The 25,378-nt window shown below is 43.5% G+C and overlaps 1 protein-coding gene across 32 annotated transcripts in view; it reads right to left on the bottom strand.

Annotated features, from left to right (window-relative positions):
* Arpp21 (cAMP regulated phosphoprotein 21) overlaps positions 1 to 25,378 on the bottom strand; it is a 164,612-nt gene that overhangs the window by 42,676 nt on the left and 96,558 nt on the right. For 28 of the 32 annotated variants that reach the window (XM_028787084.1, XM_028787074.1, XM_028787079.1 and 25 more), the window contains 4 exons: positions 16,091 to 16,272; positions 15,624 to 15,728; positions 13,920 to 14,180; positions 8,760 to 8,886 (listed from right to left, as the gene is read on the bottom strand). In XM_028787084.1, the coding sequence (XP_028642917.1) occupies positions 8,760 to 8,886; positions 13,920 to 14,180; positions 15,624 to 15,728; positions 16,091 to 16,272 (675 nt within the window). The remainder of the gene's footprint in view (positions 1 to 8,759; positions 8,887 to 13,919; positions 14,181 to 15,623; positions 15,729 to 16,090; positions 16,273 to 25,378) is intronic. The other 4 variants (XM_028787099.1, XM_028787097.1, XM_028787100.1 and 1 more) reach the window with 1 other exon arrangement.

The following is a 25,378-nucleotide window of genomic DNA, read 5'->3' as shown; positions in this document are numbered from 1 at the left end:
GAGTCGGTTTGTCCAGCTCCCATTCTTTCCCATTCAGCATTTCATTACAGCTGAGATCCTGTTTATATTTGAACTGAAGGGCCGACAGCTTTCCGTTTAGCTTTCAGATACTCATGCTGAAATTTTAGCTGAGACGTTGTGTCTTCCAAGGGGAGATGAGACACCAAGAAGAAAGGCTAAAGGGGGCACACTTTCTCCCTCCCTTTAATCAATCAGCCAATCATCAATCAATTAATCTCTCTCTCTCCAGTTCCTCTCTGTTGTCTTATACACACTCGCTGCACACACTAAAATGAACACAGATAAGCATGAGTACAGCTAAGCCTAAGAGAATGGGTTGTCTTTTACCTGAAATTTTCAACAGATCGACTCACTCCTACACTGCGATTCTTCTCTGAAGAAATCATTGCACACCAATGGCTCTTCAGGTAAGGGATGGAAGCATGGCCTCTGAGATGTTCCCAAACTGCAGAGAGCCACATTCAGTTTTCTGTGCTATTCCATTATCATTTTATCATAATATTATCAAATTATTCATATCATTATTATAACAAGACAAACAGAATCTGCATCCCCTGGCCTGGTTCTCTTTTCCCTCAAATTTCCTCATGAGGCTCTCATTGACATAAGCCTGGAATTCAGGTGTGACACATCTCCAAAGCCTCGGGAACTGTGCTCCCATTCTCAGGTGTTTGCTCCTCTCATAACTTGTCTACATTTGATGACTCTGACATCACACATTCAGAGACACGGTGTAGACCTGCATGGATTTTGAAAGCTACCTTTTTTACTCAGTTTGAATGCACTGAAGTCTCTCAGGAACTTCCCATCATCTCTGACAGGAATCTTCCTGTCTCCTCTGACTTCCCACCATCTCTGACTTCACTGGGCAGGCTGATCTAGGCTCAGTTTACTCACAAAGCCTCTTCAAATGTTCACGTTCTGCTTCTGTGCATACTTATTCTGTGTCCTGTTGAGGCAGTGTGGATGAAAAAGTTAGAGGGAGATTTATCACAAATTTGGGAATCCTGATGTAGAAAGGTTGAGGGTTTAAGGGCAGGCTGGACTATCGCGTGAGATTCATCCTGGGGTAGGGAGTAAAGAAGGCCTTGGACCACTGTCTTTGCAAGGGATTCCAACCTGAATATTTTAATGCCATTGGGACATCATTTACTCAACACAGATAATTTTTAAAAAGAGTATAAATTCATTCAATAAACATAAGAAATTCTCACAAATCTTCTTGGATTTTGCAATACAATACAGTTTTCACCCTCTTTTTAAATTCTGTGACAATTTCATACATTTTCTGAGTTTTTAATCTCCTATCCTCCTCACTCATCCTTCCTATAGGTTTTCTTTCCAACAAGGACCCCTTATATTAATATCCTTACAAAAATATTTATTTTTATTTATGTATATGAATGATTGCCTGCATGTATATATTGTACCATGTGCATGCAGTTCCCAGGAAGTCCAACAGGGGGCATCGGATCTCCTGGTACTGGAGCTGCCATTGGTTCTATTGCCCCAAATGGCTACTGGTAATGGAACTCTTTCTCTCCAAGAGCACTAACTGTTCTTAACCTCTGAGCCATTTCCCTTTCTACAGCCAATCTGTTTTTTCCCACAGATACTAGACATAATTGTTTATCTGAACATGAGCCTGAGTAGGGAGATCCCATCTGAACTATAATTTGAAATGCGAAGCATTTTTCATAGGCAAATCTCTATCTACAGTACAGTTTTTGTTTCCAAAGAAGTCACTCAGCAGAAGCTCAGCTCTGAGGAAGGTGCACAGGGCAAATGGCTTTATAAAACAGAGGTAAGAACGTGGGTGATGACTCACACATGTAATCGCAGCATTTAGGAGCCACGAACGAGAAGATCAGAAATTCATATCATCCTTGGTTGCAGAGTGAGTACGGGAGCAGCCTAGGCTAGTAAATAATGTCTATCAACATGTTCCATTCAAGGCTCAGGGAACATCATGGAAGGTCTGGTATGAAGAGATATAAGAGATGAGGTAGAGATCTGTGAGGCCCTCTATACAAATAAAACCAAACCAGGCAAGAACTATCTCCCAGGAAAGAAAGCTCAGGGTTAAGAAACACATACTATTTTTATGGCTGACACAGGTTCAGTCCCCAGCAGCTACTCACATAAGGCAACTCCCAGGAACATCCTCCTCTGGCAGCTTCACTCACACACAGCATACCCCCACCCAGATGCGTAATTAAAAATAATAAAAACAAACCTGAAAATTCATTTCCATAGCTGTCAAAATCCAAGGGAAATCATGTGCAGCCATTATAACTCAGGAACCTCTCGGGGGAGTTTCTCTCTCTTGCTCTACAACCACCTCATTCTACAGATTTCATAACATGCAAAAACTCAGGCTTTCCTGCTCTGCCAGGTGGGCAGAATGGTGGACTGTCTGTTGAGCTTATCTTTACTATTTTAGCTAATCCTGAAGTATACTCCTGCTGTTAACCAACAGTGTATAGAAGCCTGTGAAAGACTAGAGACTTGTTTTGCTGAACGTTCTCTCTGTCCAACTGTCTTCTGAGTATTTGTGTTTGTGCCCATGGAATTGTGTTCCTCTCAACTTCTGTCATGGAAGTTTCTTTTTGCAGTGGGCAGTAGTTACTGTAGTAACTCATGATAGCTCCAAGTATTGAGACTATGTCACTGTGTGTGCTCAGCTGTAGACCCATCATGTCTACCGAGACTTTCCATCTGAGGCCAGGGCACACTGTGGAAGGGCGGAATGAAAAGGTGTGAGAGCTAATGACTGAGGTGGGAAGCTGTTTCTGAATGCTGAATGGCTGATGAACACGTCTGATCACAGCAGCAGTGGTTCTGTGTAAGACTGCACACACACCGCAGAACGGATGGGCCCACACACAGTGCAGGAGCTACTGGCTCTTAACACCCGAGGGAAGCAGCGTTTCTCTCCTTTGGGGATGTCTCTGTAGGTAGGTTGCCTCTCTTGTTATGGATGGTCTCATATCTGCTAGTATATAGGCATATTAATTGTATTAATTGCTCTCAGGGCTTGTTTAGTAACAACAACAGCGTAGACATGAACTTGGGAAGAACATGGGTGTGAGGGAGGAAGGTAGTGGTCCATAGATATGATCAAAATACATTGTATAAATGTATGAAACTTTCAAAAAATAAATGAAAATATTTTTAAAAGTCTGACACATAGAGACAGAGAGGAAGTTAAGGATACAGAGGGAGGGAGGGAGGGAGTGAGGGAGGGAGGGAGGGACAGAGAGAGAGAGATAGAGAGAGGGGGGGAGAGAGAGAGAGAGCAGCTTTCCTAATCCCCACTGATCAGAGTCTTTCCCTTCCAGACTCTTCCTGTTGGATGTTCTAACATTCTCTTTGAAGGAGGTGAAGCACATTTGCTTGGAAACAGTCAACTGACAACAAGCTCAGTGTACCTTGAAGGCTTTGCTCCTGTGCTTAGGAGATGCCAAGAATACGGGGTACCCCTTGCCTGGAGGTTTATGTCAGACCACTAGGAGGTTTTATGACAGATGTGAATTTTTGCCCTTCAAGAATATTCAGAACTAGCAAATAAAATGCCAGGCAACACGTGAGAGATCTCAACAACAAAAGAAGCAGACGAGATCTAGAAATCATCTGTACAATATGGTACAGAAATATAGACTATACCAAAAGTTTCCCCAAAAGTTCACTGAGCATCCCTTAAGGTACAGCGTGGCTGGCCGTGTCGAAACTACCTCAACTATGTTAGCAGAACAAGAATCACACTGAATCTCTATCAAACCGTAATGGAATCTATCTTCAACCAGCAACAGAAAGATAAGAAAGAACTCTCCAAGGAGCTGCATGACACTAAATAATGCATGGGTCAAAGAGGCAATACTAAAGAAACATTAAAGATGTTTATAAGGTGTAGCTTGCTGCTAGAGAAGCATTCACAAGGTCCTGGGTTTGATCCTGACCATATGCAAAAAGAGAAAACCAATGCAAACCATGGAAATGGAAACACAACGTATGAAAACATGGGCACAGAGTTGGCACTTCACTGAGAGGGGTACAGAGCACTTCGTGTTTGTGGTAAAAAAGGATGAGATGTGCCCAATCAACTGAGCCTCCTATCTCAAGAACACATAAAACGACACTGAAGCAAAGAAACAGGGAGCATGGGAATTGAAATGTTAAAAGAATAGAAGAAAATTGACAAAACAATGACTGATTGGGTAAATTTGGTGAATATAGAAAGAGTGTCTGGAAGCAAAGAGAGGAGTTGGGAAGAGGCAAAGCCAGGGATGAAACTGTGGGAAAGGGAAGAAGATGGGTGAGGCGGGTACAGGGGTCAGCTTAGTGCTAGAGAGTTTGCTCAGCATACTCATGAACCCCTACTGCTGCAAAATGTAATAATATAATTGTTATTAATAATAAAGAAATCCAAATAGCAATGTCAACTTTATGTTCCCAAATTTCACAGCTTTCAAGAAATGATGCAATTCCTTGAGAATCACAAACTTCCCAAACCCAAACTCAGGTGTGTAAAAGACCATCAGAGCAGTCCTCTGACCACACATAACTCAGGAGCTGCAGAGATATGGTTAAGAGCACTTGCTGACCTCACAGAGGACATGGGTTTAGTTTGCAGTACCCATATGAGGAGACTCACAACCACTCCAGCTTCAGGGGACCCGACATCCTCATATGACCTCTGCTTATGCACACAGTGCACACACATATACTCAGGTGCGCACATACACATACAATTTAAAAGAAAATACAATTCATAATTTAAATAGCCTGGAAAATTCTCATAAAATTATCAGGAAAAGCTAAAGGAATTATTTTGACCCTATAGGCAAAAGCATTTCAAAGCAGAAGTCTGTCAACATTTGAAGAAAAGACAACTCTAAACTCACACATTCTCCTCAAAACAAATAATCAAACAAACAGTAGCCTCCCATCAAGCAAACAAATAAAGAAAGAAACAACAACACCAGAAGGGGCTGGTACACTTCCCAGTCCTCTTTATAAGATCAGTGTGGCTCAAATAGCAAATGCAGATTTCTCTCAAATGCTCATTTACAAATGTGCAGAGAACATTTCCCATAGGAGATATTCTATATTAAAGGTTTATAATTTCCAATATAAATAATTATGAGATTCAAATATTATTTTGCAAATGTCCCCTTTGACTTTTCCAAAACTGCTTACTATCTTTAGTCTTCATGTGTCATTATCGACAGGTAGGGATTTTTAATTCTAGTATTGCCCATCAATGGGGCAAAGAGAAGGAAGTCACCAAGAGGAAGATTCTTGTCTCTGGTGTAACGAATAACCATGAGTTTAGTCTCTCATTCAGCCAGCTTCAAGGACTCTGGGTCCTTTATAAAAATTCAGTCCATGTTGGGAAGATAACTTAGTGGAGAAAACACATTCTGGATAACCATTGGGACCAGAGTTTTGATCCCCAGCTCCCCAGTAAATGCCAGGTGGGCAAGGGAGCCTGCCTGTAATTCCAGCATTAGAAAGTAGAGTCCAGAGGATGCCAGCTAGTTAGGCTAGCCATATCTGTGAATACAGAGGAAGAATAGAGAGGGATTCCCAACATTAACCTCGAGTTACTGCTTGCCACATGTACCTACCTGTATACTCCTTTGCCCACACATGTGCATATGTGTATGCACAAACACATGCATGGGGAAATGCATACACACACACACACATGGATGGGAAAGGAAATGATAAAATAAGACACTGCAAGGAGTTTTAAGCGTTGTAACCCAACAGGGGATCAACTCTGCCAAGAATGTAGAAGAGAGCGATGCCTTTTTATTACAATTAAATACAAGTGGCAGGGAGTTTGCAGAGCAGAGTGGGGATAAATCTCACTGACTTTAAAGGATGAAAACGCTTCAGTATGTGACAGCCCAGAAGAGAGCAGGAAGACCAGACAGAGCATGTCTGTAGTGGCTCTGGGTCAGAGCTAGCCCCGAATTGAATTTATCCTTAAAAATGATGAGGGTAGAGTGGGGGGGGGGGCAGTCCAGGTGGGGGTGGCATTGCACAACTCCTCCAGAAAACACAGCTATCACAACCATCTAAAGGGACTATGTCTACTAATAGAATAATTCCCATGAATAACCCAACTGTGACATATTCAAACTCTGCTGGCTTCACTAGGCCTTAGCAAAGGTCTTCCTTCCTACAGAATGTAGAACATACATGCTTTGTGACTTTGGGATAGCATCTGCCTTCACCAATCCACAGTAAATTCACTTCTGCAGGCAAGCTCTGCTGGGATTATAGGCCAGACGTCAGGTGCAATCATCAAATCTAGGAGGGCAAAGGTCTCCTGCATCTGTGTGCAGTTGTTGGCATGTCTGGGGACCATGCCATTCTTAAATCATTTCCCTTTTCCTTTCTCTTACTCTCAGACCACAATGACTGTCACCCATGACTTGGACACATGGAACCTGCCCTATCTCCACTCTGAACACAAGCCTTCCACAGGATTTACTCTTTATAATAATAATAAAAGATCATGGGTCACCACCATCTCTCCTACGGAACTGCATATCATGGTCCTATGTGACGCCAGGTTATCAAGTTTTGTGGTTGAGATTATTCACGTGTATGTTCTAGGGATGCAGAAGGGAATTCTGTGTCTCTCAATATTCTTACTATGCCTCATAGAAGAATGAAAACATTACAGCTACTTTCTCACATGTTTTCTATCGTAAGGGAAGACAATAGAGAGAAGGCATGGCCAAATTACCAGTGATTGTTCTAATCTGAATTCTGGGGCCCTGGGATCTGGACACAGACTCTGCAATTAGCAGTTTCCTATATTGTTGTACCCTCACCCTTCTACTATAACACCCTATCGTGGGATATCTCTTTAGAATTCTGAGAGTCATATCCAGACACTACATTAGATACACTCGAGATCAGTAGAATTAATAGCCTGCATCGTGTTTCTTCCAAACACATTCCTGACTCAACGGCAACCTTCTCTGTGGTACCTTCTGAACTAAGGTCTGGGAAGTGAAAAGGTAACTTTGGGTGAGAACTGTGTGTCCTCATGTGAGTGAAGTGTGGTGTATGTGTAGGTAGCCATTTGTGGAGGCTGGAGCACAGCTGTTTTATTCCTCAGGTGCCATGTACCTTGGCTTTTGAGACAGGCTCTCTCACTGGCTTGGTGTTTGTTCAGTAGGCTATGCTGACTGGCCAGGGAGTCTCAGGCTCAGGGAGCCTGTCTCTGCTTCTCCAGGGCTGCGATTACAAATCCACATAACCACACGCCTTTCTTTATGTTTGACCTGGGTTCTGATGATCAAATTTGGGTCCTTAGGTTCACATAACAAGTATTCATCAGCTTCCTCACAGTCCTAGAATAATTTCTAAGTAAACACAGGCAGACAAAGATGAGACCATTCATATGCAAATGCACTATCCTGCAGGATTGAGCAGAAGAAACTGCATAGTCCCTACCAACATGCTGGAGAGTTTCTGGTAATTGCACAATGCAAGGTCGAAGGCTTTCTCTTAAAAATAACTTTGAATCCTTTTGTTCTTTCTTCTATAAAAGTACAAAAGTCACTCAAAGATCCCAGAGAAATACAACATTTAAACAAGATTAAAAACTGGCTCAGGTTGGTTTCTCTAATTTCTCTCAAAAGTCTTTAAATGGGTCGTAAATGAAATTAAGAACATATAGCCAACCAAGGTGCAGATGAACTGAATTCTGTCTCCAGTGTGGATCTGGCAAAACCTTAACCTCAGCATCATTAACAATGGAGTTCTTGCGGTGGTGTTTGTGTCTGTAGCTAATCCTTGGCAAGGATTGTAAGTTTTGTTTTCCCTAGCTTATAAAAATGACACATATCTTATCCATGTCACCCACGTGTATCTGTTCACATTGCGCATTCCTGTACGGATGTATCCATCGCAGACATCAAACCCCAGAGCCAGCATTCATGGGGAGCGCAGCAGGAGCTCTTTAGTGTGACCTACTTACAGAGGCAGAGTCTTCAGCATGACAATTAGCAGTTTCTCCCTGCAGTTTGGTCAGCAGGATTGACAGGAGATTCTGCCTAGTGGCGGCGTTTCCCTCAGCCCTGCTGGGCGCCTGCTGCTCTCTGGATAACGGCATTCCTTAGGAGTTTGACACAGTAGGGAAAGAGACCGGTTCACTGTGAGACCTGCTACTCACTCTCTTACAGTGCATCGGCCCCCCTTCCCACTGCACAGTGGCTGCCGGGGCTCTGGGTGACAGGCATGTGGCCATCGTGACAGTGAACCATGAAGTCAGAGTTTCATCATGCATGCTGCATACTCAGGAGCCTTCTTCTAAAGCTGGTGCTGGATTTTAGGACAGTATCAACACAAACTAATTTGGCTCCTTAAGAACTAGGGAAATTACTCTCCTCACATTGAAAAGGAAACAAAAAAAAACAACAACACGTGGGCTTGGAAGATAGGGATGTGCTTGTTTCTCTGCTTTAAAATAAACTCAGAGGATGTAAAAATAGCTTTGGGGAACAACTGAGCATACACAGGCTCGTATGCTCCTCTCCTCCTGCCTTTTAGTTTCCCACAGAGAGAATCAATTGCTTTGTTAGTTTCCTTGGGTAGGGAAAACATGTGACTGAAATTGTCTCTTTTGGGTATTTATCCAATGAGTACATCTATGAAATTCGCCATCAGAAATAACCGAGCCGGAGGACAGAAAGAAAACAGATTTCACATACCTGCTTGCTGTGCGGTCTGTGGTATTTGCTGACTCCGCTGAGCGCTGTACTGGACTGAGGCCAAGGGTCGGTACTGCTGTGTGGTTGAGGTAGGGTACTGACCAGATGGGTAGTAATATACGGACATCTGTGGGACAGGAGGAGAGAGAAACAGATGAGAGCTGTGCACAAGAAACATATTTTTCACATAAGACCCACTGTTGCGATACAGTGTCATTTAACTGTGACAGATGTTGAAGGTGGGCCATGAACATCCTCTCTCACACCTGTTTCAATGTGCAGGCTCCTTCTCCCCTGATGGGAGGTAGCTCCTGTCCATGCTTTGGAAGTCGTCGCGGAACTTTGAGTGACCTGATTTGATCAATGCAAAGAGGCAAAAGTGATGTCTGGCATTCCCAAACTGGAACTTTAAGGAGATTTGCAACCCCATTGCAGGAGGAAGAGGATTTAGTCTCCAGGGAAACACCTATCTATCGTGTTGTGTTAAGAGGCCAGAGGCTCCCTGCTGACTGGCTGGCTGGCAACCTTCAGTCTTCAGATGTTGAACACAGCCTGGCTCAGATGCTCCAGCCAGTACAATAAGGAACAGAAATGAACTTCTTAGGAGAAATCCAGCCCCACTTGGTGACTGTGTGATGAGCAGCAAAAGACAACTCGATGTCTAGCCAAGGCTTCAAAGAGTGATTTATATGTAGCCCATAGCTAAATTTGCCGAATACAAATGGGACCTATGAATATTGTGTATGCATCTTCTGCAAACTTATTTTTAGTAGTGGGGGTTGAATTTGGGCTTTTATGCCTGCTGGGTAAGCCCCTTATCAGTCACCTAGCTGTATCCCTAGGCATTGTGTGTGTGTGTGTGTATGTGTGTACACACATTCATGTGTGTGAGCATGGGTATGGAGGTCAGAGGTCAGCCTTAGGCATCATTCCTCAGGCACTACCCATGTTGTTGGATTGAAACAAGATTCTCATTAACATGAAACTTGATCAGTATGGTCAACTGACAAGAAGAACCCAGGGAATCTACTTCTCTCCACTTTCCTGACTCTGAGATTCCAAACTGAGCCACTCTGCATGGCTTTTTAATGTGAATATGGGGGATCAAACACAGGTATTCATGCTTGCGTGGTAGGCATTTTATTGACTGACAGATCTCCCCAGCTATTCTTGGGGATCCTTTTATTTTGACGTTTAAGACAAAGTCTTATACGTAGTTGGCAAGACTTTGACTCATTCTGTAGCCCAGGAAGGGCTTGAATTCACAATTTTTCTACCTCATTTTGTATCAAATGCTGAGGTTACAGGTCTATACCACTAGGCCTGCCAACCTTCTCTCTACCATTTAATGACTAACAGCCAGTGAAAACACCCTAACCCTTCCCATTGAGATCAAATGCTTCCTGATATAGAAGACACCTTTGCCTACCTATCAATGATATGTATGCTAGCTTCTTACTGATTTCAGCTAACTCTACCTTCAGTCCTATGGCTTTTCTCTTCTCATCTTCTCTAAAAGGAGAATAGTAGTCATCTGTTATATAGCCCAGAGTTTAAAAGTTGTGTGTTTAGAAGATTGTGAGCCCATTATCTTATAGCTCTGATTTTTATGCCTATTTTATTTTTGATTCGCTTATGTCAATAAGATATTTGTGTTCCATCTTGCTAGTAGAGTGTATGGTATGTTCCCATCCCTCAGGAAGAAGGTGGAAGCAAAGAAAACATTGTATGGCTGTGGTTTTGCAATGCCATGGACTCAACATGAACTTTATTTTCACTTTCAAGTATGGTAGATGACCAAGGGGAAGGGGCTGGGAGAGCCTAGAACTATTCTACCTCATTGCTCAGCAACCAGCCATTTACTAATACATTGTTTGTGGTCATTTAACCTTTCTCTCTGTCTCTCTGTCTCTTTCTCATTGTGTGTGTGTACATGAGCGTGTGCGTGTGCGTGTGTGTGTGTACATGTGTGTGTGCATGTGCGTGTGTGTATTTGGAGGGTGATGTTGGATGTCTTCTTCAGGAGCTCCTCCTTGGTTTTTAGAGTCACTTGTTTTATTCTTCATGTACGAATGTTTTGGCCGCATGTGTGCATGTACACCATGTTCGTGTCTGGTGTCTGTGGAAATCAGAAGAGGAAATCACATCTCTTGGAGCTGGGCAATGGGTGTTCTAACCTAAGAGTCATTTCTCTAGTCCTTCCATCATGCTTTTGGCATAGAATCTCTCACTAAATCTGCAGGTCAACAGCTTGTTTAAACCAGGTGGTCGATAAAGTCTAGAGATCGGTTTGATTCTGTCCTGGACCTTCCCTAGTTCTGGTGTTACAATGTACATAGCCACACCCAGCTTTTACAGGCACTGGTAGTCCCAGCCCAGATCTTCATGCAGCCTTGCCAAGCAAGCTATGAGCTATGCCATCTCCCTAGCCTGGTTTCTCTTTTTTATAAAACAATTCAAAAAACTAAAAACATAAAAAGAATTCATGAGCAAATCAAGTTGGATCTATTCTGGAAAAATATGATACAGTTAAAAGTCACTATCACACATTACATATTACACAGATGTCCCACAATATTAAGAACAAGTACAACTACTGTCTAACTTATCTATCAGCATTATGTGTACACATCTGTTATCCTGGTTTCATATCTTTAGAAAAAAGAGTATGTGTTTTTTCCATATAAGCTTATGAACACACTATCCATTTCTAAAAGTACTTATTATTTCAGTGTGTACATAAGTGTGTTTGTGGGAATGTAGAGATAGATGTGGGCATCTGCATGTCATGGAATGGGTGTGGATATCAGAAGACAACTTGTGAGGGTCAGTTCTTTCCTTCCAGCATGAGGGCCTAAGATCAAATTGAGGGTGTCTGCCTTGGTCTCACCAGCCCATGCTATTCCATTCTGTAGTATTATAGCATCGAATATGAAACCAAAAGGAGAAAAAAAAACCACTTCAAAGATAAAGAATGGAGGTCCAATACTTGAAAATTTTCTAATGAACATTCATCATTTGGAAAAATATCAAACTTAATATGTGTAGATTTTAGAAGTTACTAATTTCTGTTTGTTTAACCCTGTTCTTCTTTTTAAATTTTATTTCTTTCTGTGCCTTGCAAAGGTTTGAACACCTTTACATGGCTCTTCTCCATGGTGTGCCATTGCTTAGTCCTGGGGAATAGTGACATCGACACTCAGAAGCTAACGGGCACTTAAGGGCCCATCCCAATCCTCTGGTCCTCTGTCCTAGGGGAAGGAAAGTGAGCTGAGTCCATGGACATATTTGGAAAAACTAGTGTGAAAAATTTTGAAGGGAGGAAAGTAAAGCAATAAAGGAATAAAGATGGTCTGCAGCAGTGTGAATGTATATTTTGAATGACCATATTAAGGTGTAAACTATGCAAAAGTGGTTGGATTAATATAGGAAGAAATAAATTCCAGGGAGAAGTGATCAGAAGGCAACAATGTTTCTTCCTATGTCCCACCCTCGTGTTATTCTTAGCCTCACTCCTGTGAATAGTGATCACCTTCTAGTGCCATTAGAAAAGCACACACAAGCCAGAGGAAACATTCGAAGGTAGTCCTCTGAAGAAACAGAACATATTTCTACAGACACCCCCAGACTGGATCAGTGGAACTCTCTCCAATGTGGCACTGTTGGCTAGCTGAACTTTAAAGTGGTTACTATATCAGAACTCACTACAAGTTGTGACTTACACCTATATATCAATGGGTCTGTTTGTTCCCAATAATCAAGCTTGCAATATTTAATTTATAGTAAAATAATTAATATAGTAATAGAACCATTTCTCCTATTACTTAAAATTATCTTAAACACCACTTTAAATCCCACCAGGGAGGAAATATTACTGAGATGGTGACTCGGGCTCCTCCATTAATCAATCATTCAAAATGAACAACTGAGGGAAAAAAATCACTTCCTGGCGGAGAGTTTTGTGTGTCTTGAAGAGAAAATAATTTATTCACGACGTGAAGGCAGTGCAACTAATGCCACCATGGTGACATGCACTTTAAGCAGCCCCTCCCAGGCTATACTTCATAATTAGGATGGAAGCTGGTTGGGATTGTTGTACGCCTTGAAAGCAGAGCAGAAAATGCTGGTGTGCGTTTTCCATCTTGACAGTAATCACTTCCAATATTCTGCAAGGGATACCCAGGAGAGCCCCAGAGATGTTTGGTGCCGAACAGGAACACACAATCAGTCTTAAAGAAGACAGTAAAAATCAGTGACCTGTGGTGTCTTACATGCTCCAGTCAATTAAATATGATTAATGGCTACCTGTGAGATCGGCTGTGGGCTCTGGCTCTCCTGGGGGAGAGGAAAGGACAGTGGATATTGGCTTTGCTCTGTTCTTTGTATTCATAGAGACATGCCTGTCTGGAGATCAGCTCCAGAAGGTGGCTGTGAATTGATAAGCAGGGAAAACAAATTTCTTGAGCAGCATGGGAGGGGGTTAAAGTTTCTAGGTTTAGGACTTTCCCTTCCTAGCTTCTGCCATGTGAATAGCATCGTGTGTGTGTGTGTGTGTGTGTGTGTGTGTACATGAAGAGGCCAGATGCCAACTTCAAGGGTCATTTTCTCAGGAGCTCTCCAGTTTATTTTTGGTTTTGGGTTTGGGTTTGGGTTTGGGTTTGGGTTTGGGTTTGGGTTTGGGTTTGGGTTTGGGTTTGGGTTTGGGTTTGGGTTTGGTTTGGTTTGGTTTGCTTGAGACAGGATCTCTAACTGGCCTGGAACTGGCTATATTGGCTACAGCCACTTGCTAGTAGGCCCCCAGGGATACACCTGTTTCTGCCAATTCAGTGCTGAGATTACAACTGTAGCCCACCGTGCCCATCTTTTTAACTTGGGTTCTGGGGATTGAACTCAGCTCCTCACCCTTGTGCATGAAGCACTATTTCAACTGAGCCATCTCTCTAATTCAGAGTCCATTATTTCCATGGGCTTATGCCAGCTGCCAGGAAGATGGGTGCTCTCCAGGTTTCCCATCTGTGAGGTTCATTTGATGTACTTTCTGGTCCCCAGGATCTCATAAAGAGGATAAAGCAGAGTGGGAACAAGAAGATGGGACGATGGCAGAAATCAAAAGTTCACAAGCCATCTGTGGTGAAGAAGGGAGGAAAAGACTGAACTTACCTGTGCAGGTGGAGGCTGCTGTACAAATCCCTGGGGAGAGGGCGGGGCCTGCAGGACCTGCTGGGAGATGGGAGGGCCAGAGTCCGAGAAGCCCCCTGTGGAGAGCTGCTGGCCTGCAGAAGTGATGACGTAGCCTGGTGGCTGAGCTGTTTGTGGCATGAGGGAGGCTGGGTAGACTGTACCCGAGGGAGGTTCTGGAGTGTCTCCCGAGGACTGCCGGCTCATGCTCAGCTGGCTGAACTGTGCAGCCAGCTCTTCTCTCTGCAACGCAGGGAAATAAATGAACTCAGTCACGAGTAAGGCAAACTGAGGTCGACGCACACCCTGGAAAGGAGAGGGAGGAGGAGGAAGCAAAGCATACACTGAAAGAAAAAAAAAAGAATTCTTCAGCCAGACACATCGAGAAAAGTCATGCAAGAAATGAAGCTTGGCTCAGCTGAAGGGCCCAGAGGTGGGAAGCAATTTGACCGAAATCTTCTCCTTTCAATGGAAGGAAATTATTCTTTTATCGTTGAGGGGACGGGTTAGAAAGGAGGCACCAAATCAAAGGAAGGTGTGGTTGTCAGCAGGTCTTTCAGTGGTCAGCCTGAATCTGCCTACTCCAGAGATGATGGACCTTCTTCTTGAATGGAATCCACATATAGAAAACAGAAAAACTTTCTTACAGAAAAACATTGATTCAATGGATGTAACCTGATACTTATGGATTGTGTGCTGTTTCCACAAGGACTCATAGTAGTTAGGGAAGCAGGTAAAAGAACCAGGAGGCTGGCTTCTTAGGAGTCACTGACATCGGGAGCTGATGGTTTGCATCCTGACACTCTTACAGCAAGATCATGTAACCTGTTTGCTCATGACATCAGTGTCTAAGGACAATGGGTTGTGCTTGGCTGACAAACTCTCTCTCTCTCTCTCTCTCTGTGTGTGTGTGTGTGTGTGCTCATGTTGATGTATGTTTGCACTGATACACAGGTGTGCCTATGTGTGAGGAATCAGAGGCCAATACTGGGTGTCTTCCTCCAACACCTCTCCAGTTTATGATTTAAAACAAAGGGTCTCTCACTGAACCTGGAGCTCACCAGTTTGGCTAGACTGTCTGGCTAGGAAGCCCACATGGCTCTTCTATTTCTGTCTCCAGAGCACTGAGTCTACAGATATTCACCACATGGCCAGCTCTTTATATGGGTCCTGGGAATCTGAACTCAGTTCCTCATACTTAGCAAGCATTTTATTGACATTTCCCCAGCCACTTAGCTAGTAAACTTTAAAAAAGATATCAGAATGCAGAAGCATTTAACTTAGGGAAAACAGGCAAAAGAAGGCAAGCTGCTTAGAGGGATGGATTGTATCAATCAGGCATGAGACATTTACATGTATATGATGACGTCACAGACAGCCCAAGCCATGCATTTAGCATCATCTGTAGCTGAACAGAATAACTGTAGAACCTGTGATAATGCTCTGTGTGCTTGTGTGTGTGCAAGTGTGGATGCGGGCACATATAGGTATGTTCTGTGTATGCATGCATATGTGTGTATGTGTGAGTACATGTATGTATGAGCACATGCTTTTGCATTCATGTGTGTGCATGCACAAGTATGAGTATCTGTGTATAAGCACATGTGCTTGTGTGTGTGTGTGTGTGTATGTGTGTGTGTGTGTATGCTATGCTTATGAGTGTGTGATATGCTTATGATACTGTACCAGGGGGAAGTGCTGCGTTGGTGACAGAGGCAGGAGATGCTGGGAAGGAAAAGAGACCGCTGGATATTGCACAGACTGGGAAGATGGCTGCAGGCCCTGGACAGACTAGAGGGAAGAAAACACTGATCAGATAACAGAAGAGTGTGGGGGGCTGAAATCCCATTCTATGGGAAGTGCATTGCTGTCCTTAAGAGATGTGTGTGTCACAGCCAGATGGCTTTGGTCTTGAGAAGGTTCCAGAAAACTTGCCTTTAAGTGTTGGGCTCTTGAATTGGTTGGATGCTCTGGACTTACAGACATATGTTGCCCAAGAACTAAGAGGTAAAATGCACATAAAAAGGAGGCTCACCCGGGAAGCCTGCTTAGAACATAGCAGGTATCATGGGAAGTGACACTTCACATCTTTTCTCCCAGATGGATTGCTGACCTGAAGCCTATGTGCCCTCATCGCTCTGTCAGCTCCTCACCTGAGTGACCAGTGGCCCTGCCATCTGGGGCTGTGATGCCTGGACCTGCTGCTGAGACTGAGGCGAAGGTTGCTGCTGTGGGGGTTGCTGGGGCTGCCCACCGACGGCGCTACGCAGCGTCTGCTGACTTCCAGGAGGGTTGTATATCGCAGGAGTTCCGTCCGGGTTCACAAAGGGCTGACCTGAAACGAAGGCATACAAAACCTGGGCTCAGTTGAGGGTCTCACTGTCTTCCCTGCAGGAAAGAGAGCACTCTCACAGAATCTCTGAAAATAGCCTAAAGTAAAAGCACACCCAAGAGGAATTCAAGACCCTGCTCCAAGGACAGTGTGTTCCTGCTTGTGACCCAAACTAGCTTAAGCTGGATGAGAGTGTGAGCACTTAGCAATTTAAGAAGTAGCAAGCAAACCCTCCTCCTTCAGGGAGATATGCCAGGCAAAGGGCAGCTGTGAGCAGTGGAACCCATAGACAGGCCTGAGGAGAGGCAATCCCTGTATAACCCTGTTTTGTGTCTTGCCTCTCACAGTCTTCAGTTAGCGAGATAATGTACACTGATTACGGAACTCGGACTACCTCCAGGAACAAGTTATCTGCCAAAACATTGATTTTCATTTCCATTCAGTCTGGCCACCAAATAAGAATTATTACAGATGCACAAATGCATATACAACACAAGGAAATGGAGTGAATCTACCGCTCCCTTCTCTAAGCGCACGACAGGGGAGAGCTGTGGTTCTTTACTCATTTACTTAATGAGTATACATAGTAGCAGGGGTCCCCATAGCTTTTTTTACATGCTTAGTTTTGATTCATCCCCCCATCTCTCTCACCCCATCCCCACTGTACCCTCTTCCCCTTTTGTCCCCCTTCTAGTTACAAATGTCTTCTCTTACCCCACCTCCCTCACTTACTGTCTCTTCTCTCATCACTCATGGGCCCTTTCCAGTCACCATACTTCTACCTACATACTTCTCACATACATACACACAAGCATACACACATACACACATACATACATACATACATACACACATACACGCATACACGCATACACGCATACATGCATACATGCATACATGCATACATACATACATACATACACACATACACGCATACACGCATACATGCATACACGCATACATGCATACATACATACATACAAACAAACAACAATTGGAAGCTAAGTCCACATATGAGAGGAAATATGCAGTCTTCCTAAACCTGGGCTGCCTTACTTAATGTAAACTTCTTCTGTTCCATCCATTTCTCTACAGATTTTGTAAGTTTGTTTTTCTTTTCCAGGTTTTATGTTTTTAAAGAGATATCAACCCTGCTTGGAGAACACAGTGGTACCATCACTTGTGACCAATACTGGCTTATGCTGGAATCAAACTCATCACAGGACGATCTTTCAAATGGACCATACCTTATAGTTTCATCCTTTGAGATATTGGATGGCTCACTGGGATATTGATGACTACTTAGCAACCATGTGGCTTTGCAGTCTGGAAAAAGATGATGGAGAAAGTAGAGGCTCACAGGGACATGGAGATGGGGGCTGTGGCTTACAGAGAGAAAGGTGGGAGGTGAGAGAACAGGAGATGGGGTGGGGGGGGTAAAAAGAGAGCACATTTCTGCTGTGGCAGACACGGTTTTGACCGCAAATGTCACCTCTTTCAACAACAACCCTGTGAATATTCTCTCTCTCTCTCTCTCTCTCTCTCTCTCTCTCTCTCTCTCTCTCTCTCTCCCTCCCTCCCTCCCTCTCTCTCTCTCCCTCGACAGAAGTAAAGTTCATCTCAGGGAGTCCAGGAAATTTATTTGGCGAAATGAACACTTGCAAGAACAACAAATTAAAGCGGTAAGGGAGGGAGATATGCCTCCGCCTTGTGATGCCCCAAAGTCCATTCAGTTTCTGATGCACCCAAGATAGCTGACTTATCAGAATATATGTAAAGAGGACACAGAATGACTCAGAACCCTGACAGTAACGATGACAACCGAGAGCCATCATCAAAGGCGTGAGCATCCAGACAAACCAGCCGGAAGCCAGGGCAGCTGTGCTTCCTTCTGTGTTGTCATAGGAGGGAGAAGACATGGTCCACGAGGAAACTGATCCATGTAGCAGCCAACTGCTTTCTTCACGTTCCCATAACCTGGCAGCCCTACAGGGAATAGAGAACTTGGGGTGGTGGTGGTGGTGGTGGTGTTTCTCTACCAGATGAACTCAGAAGTGCACTGCGGGAGCCTGAGAAGAATGCCTAGTAGAGGTAGGACTCCCAGGACCAGTATGGTGTTCCAGGGAAAACCTTCCCCACTGGGTGTTAGGTGGTGGTGTCAGAAGCAAGTTGAGTTCTCCAACAGCACATATCCTGAACCTCTGAGCCTGTCCATTGTACTGAGGGAGATACGGGGCTTTCAGGAGCACCCGTTATTCTGAACTAGAAGGATACAAATGACATGGGACCTTGCCTTGATACCCATACTCATATAGAGGCAGAACAAGCTAGGATTGGTAATCTCATGGGAAGGAAATTAGCAACAAGAAGTGAGAAGGAGAGAGATCTAAAATCTGACACAAGGAAGCATGCTATTCTAGATGCAAAACTCATGTAAACTTCACAACACAGTGGACTGTTATGAAATAGGAGGAAACATATTATGTCTGAATCTTTAATCACTGCATATCAACAAATATACCTCCTAGAACTAAAGACATTATGACAGTAGTCTCAGAACTAATACCACTGAAGGCTGCAGGAAACAAAGCAGAAATATATACATAGAAAATACGTTGGTTAAGTTGAATGTCTTCATATTGAGCTGGGCCTGGAAACCTGGGATGCAGGATCTTTTCAAATTCCCAAATGCCGGATTATAGGCATGGCCACCATACCTAGGTAACTTTTTTTTAAAGTTCATAATGTCTCAGACACATGCTTTCTTACTATTGCCTTTTAATTTTTATCTACATTTTATGGTGTGACTTTTTTCCCCATAAAAACCAAGTTTTTTTTCTAGATTCAAAACTTGTGATCCATTGTTCCCCAAAGCCAACAATGTGGAAAAGACTAAAAATTGTTTCAGTTTAAAAACATTTCTAGGACTGAGAGGAGAGGAGGGAAGGGAAGCTATGATTGAGATGTAAAGTAAATAAATTAATTAATAGAAAATAAAACCACATTCTATCAATGGTTTGACTGTTCTAATGCTCAGTTTTCTTTTAACCCCAGTGCTGGGGAAGTGGGGTCAGGGGGATCCCTAGGGCACCCTGGACAGTGAGTCTAGACCAGTCAAGTGTGCCTCAGACTAATAAAAGACCTTGTTTCAAAAACAGGATGGATGCTCACTGAGGAAATACATCTGTTGTTGACCTGTGGCCTCATAGGGCACACACACATATGTACACAAACACATGTACACATACACACACACCCATTCATCCACAGACACCTGCCAAAACACATGCACCTATATAAACACTCACCCACAAGTACACATACATGTATATACACTAGCTCTCACACATATGTGAATGGATTCTTTTGTATTATGACCTTGCTTCTAACCACCACCTCCTAGACATATGAAAATCTACCTCTAATTCTGGTTAGATTATAACCCCAAATGCTCAGATGTCCTTTGTGATAAACTCTACAGTCTCGGCTTGAAATGTGATTAGCACACTGTGGTGCAAAGCAAGAGATGGCCCAAAATAATTGCCTCTGAGATCTCTAATGATTCCTATGATAGAGATGGCGCAGCCTGGAAAGAACAGGAAGAGTCAAATGCTGGTTTGATGCTCACCCAGGAAAGGTGGCAGAGCTGAGGGAAGCCAAGGCTGCCAGAGAAGAGAACAAAAGCAACTTCCCAGGACACCTGGGCCAGGTAGCTGCTGGCTTTCAAGTCAGACCACAGCAGCTCCTGTGCCTGCTGAATTCCACCAATCCAGATACAATTACACTGAATACAAGCAATTAGTTTGAGTGACAGCTGAGGCAGACTGCGGGGGTGGGGGGGAAGGTTGGGGGGGTGAGGGGAGTCTGGTTGAGCCTGAGCTTATTCAGTCTGATGGAAGCCACTGTGGTAAAAGCTGTAGGAGCAGATTCTGTGGGCCACAGCGTGCATGGCGGGCTCAGGGGGCATGCTTGATGTCTGAAATAAACTAGGGTACCCTTAGTTCAGAGCAGGGTCAGAGAAAGAGACTAAGTGTAAAAATCCACATTCCTTTCAAAAACATACTAACTGAGAAAGTCGTCCATGGTCCACGTCAACATATCTGCTATTATTTCAATAATGGGTCATTATTGAATAATCCCATAAAGCAGAACATTTTGTTGTTTTGCAAGAAAGGAAACAAACTACACTTAACTCTGGGGCAGTGAGCCAGCTCAGTAGGTAAAGCCTCTTGCTGCCAAGCCTGATGATCTGAGTTTGATTCCAGGGATGCCCACAGTGGAGGGAGAAAACTGACTCCCGCACAGTGTCTTTTAACCTCCATAGGCACTGGCATGCTTGGGTCCCCCAGAAAGTGTTATAAAAGATAACTGAAAATGTTCCCTTTCCACGAGTTTATAAATATCTTAGTAACAAGGAAACACACACAAGGAAGTCACATAAGAAATAAAATAGCCATAAGTTCTTGACACCAAAGCATGTCTGGTTCCTACTTGATAGAATGGTAAGGGAAGAGGTGGGGGGGCGGGGGCTTTTCTTTCCATACTGTGTAGAAGGTCATGTTGACAAAGCATTCGATAGACAAGGATCAACTCCACCCTTGAAGGACATCTTGACAGATAGTACAGCAACATTTCTAGTCACACTTGAGACCAATGTGGAAGCACTTTGGATAAACAGATGCCTGGGAATCCTGATAAAAGTCTAGGATTGAAGAGGCCCAGCAGGAGCACCTGACAGAGAAGTTCTGAGAGCCTCCTCAGCATGAGGGACCCAAATTCTGTGTCCTTACACAGTCGTGGACTTTTCTCAAGATGAAGAGAAGGCAGTGTGACTAAACGGCGTGCAGGGACAGCCGCTGTTGGCATTTGTAGATTACAATGAAACTTCTGCCAAATCTACCCAAAGGAGCCTGTATTCAGGACAGCTGAAGGAAGGGCATGAGGAAGAGCCTAGACTTGCTTGGCAGGCATGGCAGCATTGGAAAAACAACCAACCAACCAACCAACCAACCAACCAACCAACCAACAAACAAACACAAAGCTTTGTGACTACTTTCTCACTTAGGTACCTGAAAATAAGCAGGAGGAATCAAGGGCTTGAGTGAGACTGAGTGAGAGACAAGGCTGTGGCCAAGACAAAATTCAAACATCTGGAGGCAGAGAAGGCTCAGTAGGTAAGGGCCCTTGCTGAATAAGTACGAGGACCCGAGTGTGAATCTCTACCACCCATGCAAAAAGCTGGTGTTGTTGCATGCTTGCCTGGTACATCCATGCTGTGGGAGGCAGAGACAGCAGGATTGTTTGTTACAGCTTGCTGGCTGCTAGTCTAACCATAGTTTCAGAAAGAGATTCTGTCTCAAGAAAATAAAGTGGAGAGCTATGGGACAGGACATCTGACATCCTCCTTTGGCTTCTATCCAACCATGAGTAAATATACTACACACACATACCACACACACATACACACCATTTTATACTTCCATATACACATGAAATTCATAACCATGGCAGTCCTGGGGAGCTACAGGAACCTACAGAAAGGTTCTCAGTATACCGTATGTTTAGGGCATAGCAAGAGGTAAGCTCACTGTACACACAAAAGATATTCTACTCTTTGTTCCATGAAGTAGACACATGGCTGGGACACACATGTTCATGTACCACACATCTATCAACAAATCAGACAACTTGTAGGAGTCAAGTTCTCTCCTTTCATATGAGTTTCAGCATCAAACTCAGATATTCAAGTTTGACAACAGGCACCTTCACCCACTGACTCAACCTTGCAAGATCAGTCAATTACAAATGTGTGCATGGAGCCCATTCTCAAGTATACTACATTGGGACATTGGGTGGGAAATCACTGTGCTATCAGATAAACACATGGGATGATTGATAGATATTTATTTCACCGGTAACCATCCAGCATTTTTATTCTACCTAGAAGTCTGCATTCTAGGGAATACATTCTAGGGGATCCAAATGTAATTAATGATACAGTTAATTAATTACTTAATTGTACAGGGTTTTTTCCCAGTTATTTGAAATGCAACAACAAGCAAAATTACAAAGGGAATGGGAAAGAAAGTGTTTTGTCTCAAACCCAGGACAAACTGGTAACTGAGGTGCCTATTTAACATATCAAAGTAGACTTGGCTACCAAGTTCTCCCAGAATCCCTCAGTCACTAGCTGTTGCAGGGTATGGGTAGCATACTGTGCTTTCTACCCTAAACTTCTCCTACCCAGGGGCTGAGCTGCTCTTCACCCACTTGCCATCCCTTATATAATTCAGACATTTTGGTTATCTAGCCTTTTCCTCTACTTTTTATTCTCTCAGCTCTCTCTTCTTCCCTATCTCCTCTCCTCACATGGTCTAGCTCAGGGTCATGTTCACTGGATTGCCCCAAACGTCCCTGCCTCTGGCTATGCTCTCCCTCATATGACAATAAAGCTTCTTCCCCACTATGCATAGGAACAGTTCTCTCTCTCTCTCTCTCTCTCTCTCTCTTTCTTCCTTTCGTTCACTTAGTAGTCAGGTACCATTGGTGCTTAACATGAAAGTTTTTGTAATGTATGAAGAGTGATTTCTCACCCATGGTCATAGCAGTAAAGGATGGGTTCCAGCCCAGAAGATATAAATTACAATAGAGGTCATATAAGAATCATATGGTACATGTCACGTGTGTACTTACCTTGCACACATACACATACTTCTGACAGTTGTATAGTATGTGTAACATACTTTAAACACAAGCATGCATGCCTATCCCTCTTAAGGTTTTATCTTTATCACTTATCAGTGTGTATGTGTGTTTATTAGTTCTCATAAGTTTTAAGTGTGTGCCTACATGTATGTGGGTGCTTACAACAGCCAAAAATGTCAGAGCTCATGGAGGAGGATTTAAGGGTGTTTGTGAGCAACCTGACTTAGACACTGGGAGTCAAACACAGATCCTCTTTAAGAGAAGTATGTGTTCTTAACCATGGATCCATCTCTCTGTCCCAGCACGTTTGTATTTTCAATCAATGAAATTAAAAGCACTCTAGAAAAAGAAATATAATTTGTTTCTTTCATGTGTATACGGACTTTGTATATGTGAGTCTGTATTTTTGCATGTATGTGGGCACAGGTGTCTGTGTCTGAGCATGCGAATTGGCTAGTCTTGCTAATCAGTATGTCCCAGGCATCTCCTGTTTCCACTTCTCCATGTCTCAAATTGTTGGCAAACTGTCATGCCTACTAGGCCTTTACAGTGCCAGGGTCCTCACTCCTGTCCTCAGGGTGACACAGCTGGTGCTCTAACCACTGAGCCATCCACCTAGCCAGGAAATGTAGCTTCTCACCTCCCATGGCTCAGCCATGTTATAAAATACAATAACTGTGGTCATTTGTGCGGGATAGTTCAGTGCCTAGCATGTGTCAAAGCAAACAAAAGTCTGTAAAGAAACCGTTTAGCAGTGCCTTTCCTCTAGTTGAGAACCTTTCTCAAAGGAGATGTTTTGATAACAGCCTCAAGTGACTCCATCCAATGAATGAGAATCAGAACTTGGCACCAGCCGAATTCTATTTCTTTGCTAAATAAGTTAGATTGCGTATAGTAATATATAAAAACATATGCAAAGCCACACTATCATTACTAACAATACTCTGCAAAACATACTTTTGTGCCTTTTTGAGAACACTCTGGAATTCTGCTTAAAACAAATCAAACAAATGAATGTTCTGTCCCGACTCCTCTCTGCAAGCCCTCAATCCACTCAACAGCAAAAGCTTTTACACCAGCAATCCAATCATCCTTCACTCAGGGCCCAGAGTAGTGGATATGATACTGGTCTCCTTTACTATCCTTTATGAAGCTTGCAGTAATCCCAATAAAACCTGAGCCGTTCAGAAAATGCCTCTTAGAAGTACCCAGTCTTAGGCTTTCAAGTGGTTTTCGGTAAAATGATTATGGTTTCTGTTCTCTCAAACTTATGGTACTTTCAGAATGTCTCCATCAAATCCCATGCTCTGAGAACGGGCCATATGCTTTATGAGAACAGGCAGTTACTTCAGGAACCACTTTGCTGTAGTTCTCATGTTGTGCCAAGGACCCTAATTGCCAGTAGCACTCACCATGTGAGCAGACCCAGTCAATCGCTCTTGTGAGATGTTCAGCTGCTTCTTGACATTCAAGCATAGATAACTGAAGTAATGCTCTACATACCAGAGCTACACTTCAGACTCCCTTTCAGAGAATCCCATTCTTTCCAATCCCCAATAACAAGCTCTGAATGCCAAACTTGTCAGCACAGCTCTAAAAATATTCTGGACTCTGCTCTCTATGGCACAGGGCTTTGATCTGTTTCTTAGGGAGGCTGCTACACTTCAGCCAGAAGAATCTCCTTACCTTCTGAGATCCTAACCAATGATGACAAAGAGGAAGGGGCCAAGGCAGACTTCCATAAGCATTCTCTTCAGTTTATCTATGGGGGCTAGAACCTCAATGGCCCTGGTTCTTTGTTGTTAAGATGAATGTTAACTATCCCCTAGGGAAATTGTTGCTCATCATGGAATGAGCCATAATAATGGAAGGGACATTTTCCCAGCCCCACTCTAAGCAGGCTGGGTCTATTATCCCCAGGAGGGGCTATTTAATGCTTGTCATTATTTTCTTTACTCATGTGGGTTCTTCTTACCCTGCAGGGGCTGGGAGAGTCCTAAATCTTCTCTAATCAGGGACCTGGGATCCAGGAATCTAAGGGATTCATTGCATTCCTTAAATGTCTTCAAGTGAAAAATACTTCAGATGTAATACAGGCTCACTGAGCATTAAGTGTGAGAGGCACTAAGCTTTGGTTAGCATAGCCCAGCTCAGCACACAGCTGACCCTCATCTTAGGTCCTCAGAAGAGGATAAAACTCTCCATGTCCAAAACCAACCAACCAACCAACCAACCAAACAACCAACCAACCAAACAAACAAACAAAAAAGGGACCAAGAGAAGAGGATGTTGCCTCAGTTGCTACTTAATGTCCTCCTCCTCTTCCTTCTCTTCTTTTTCCTCTTCCTCCTCCTCCTCCTCTTCCTCCTCCTCCTCTTCCTCCTCCTCTTCTTCCTTCTCCTCT

The sequence above is a fragment of the Grammomys surdaster genome, unplaced genomic scaffold (assembly GCF_004785775.1).
Source record: "Grammomys surdaster isolate TR1022 unplaced genomic scaffold, NIH_TR_1.0 125606, whole genome shotgun sequence".
Lineage (NCBI taxonomy): Eukaryota > Metazoa > Chordata > Mammalia > Rodentia > Muridae > Grammomys > Grammomys surdaster.
Note: the sequence above shows the minus strand (reverse complement) of the source record. Positions and strands in the feature narration are given on the sequence as shown.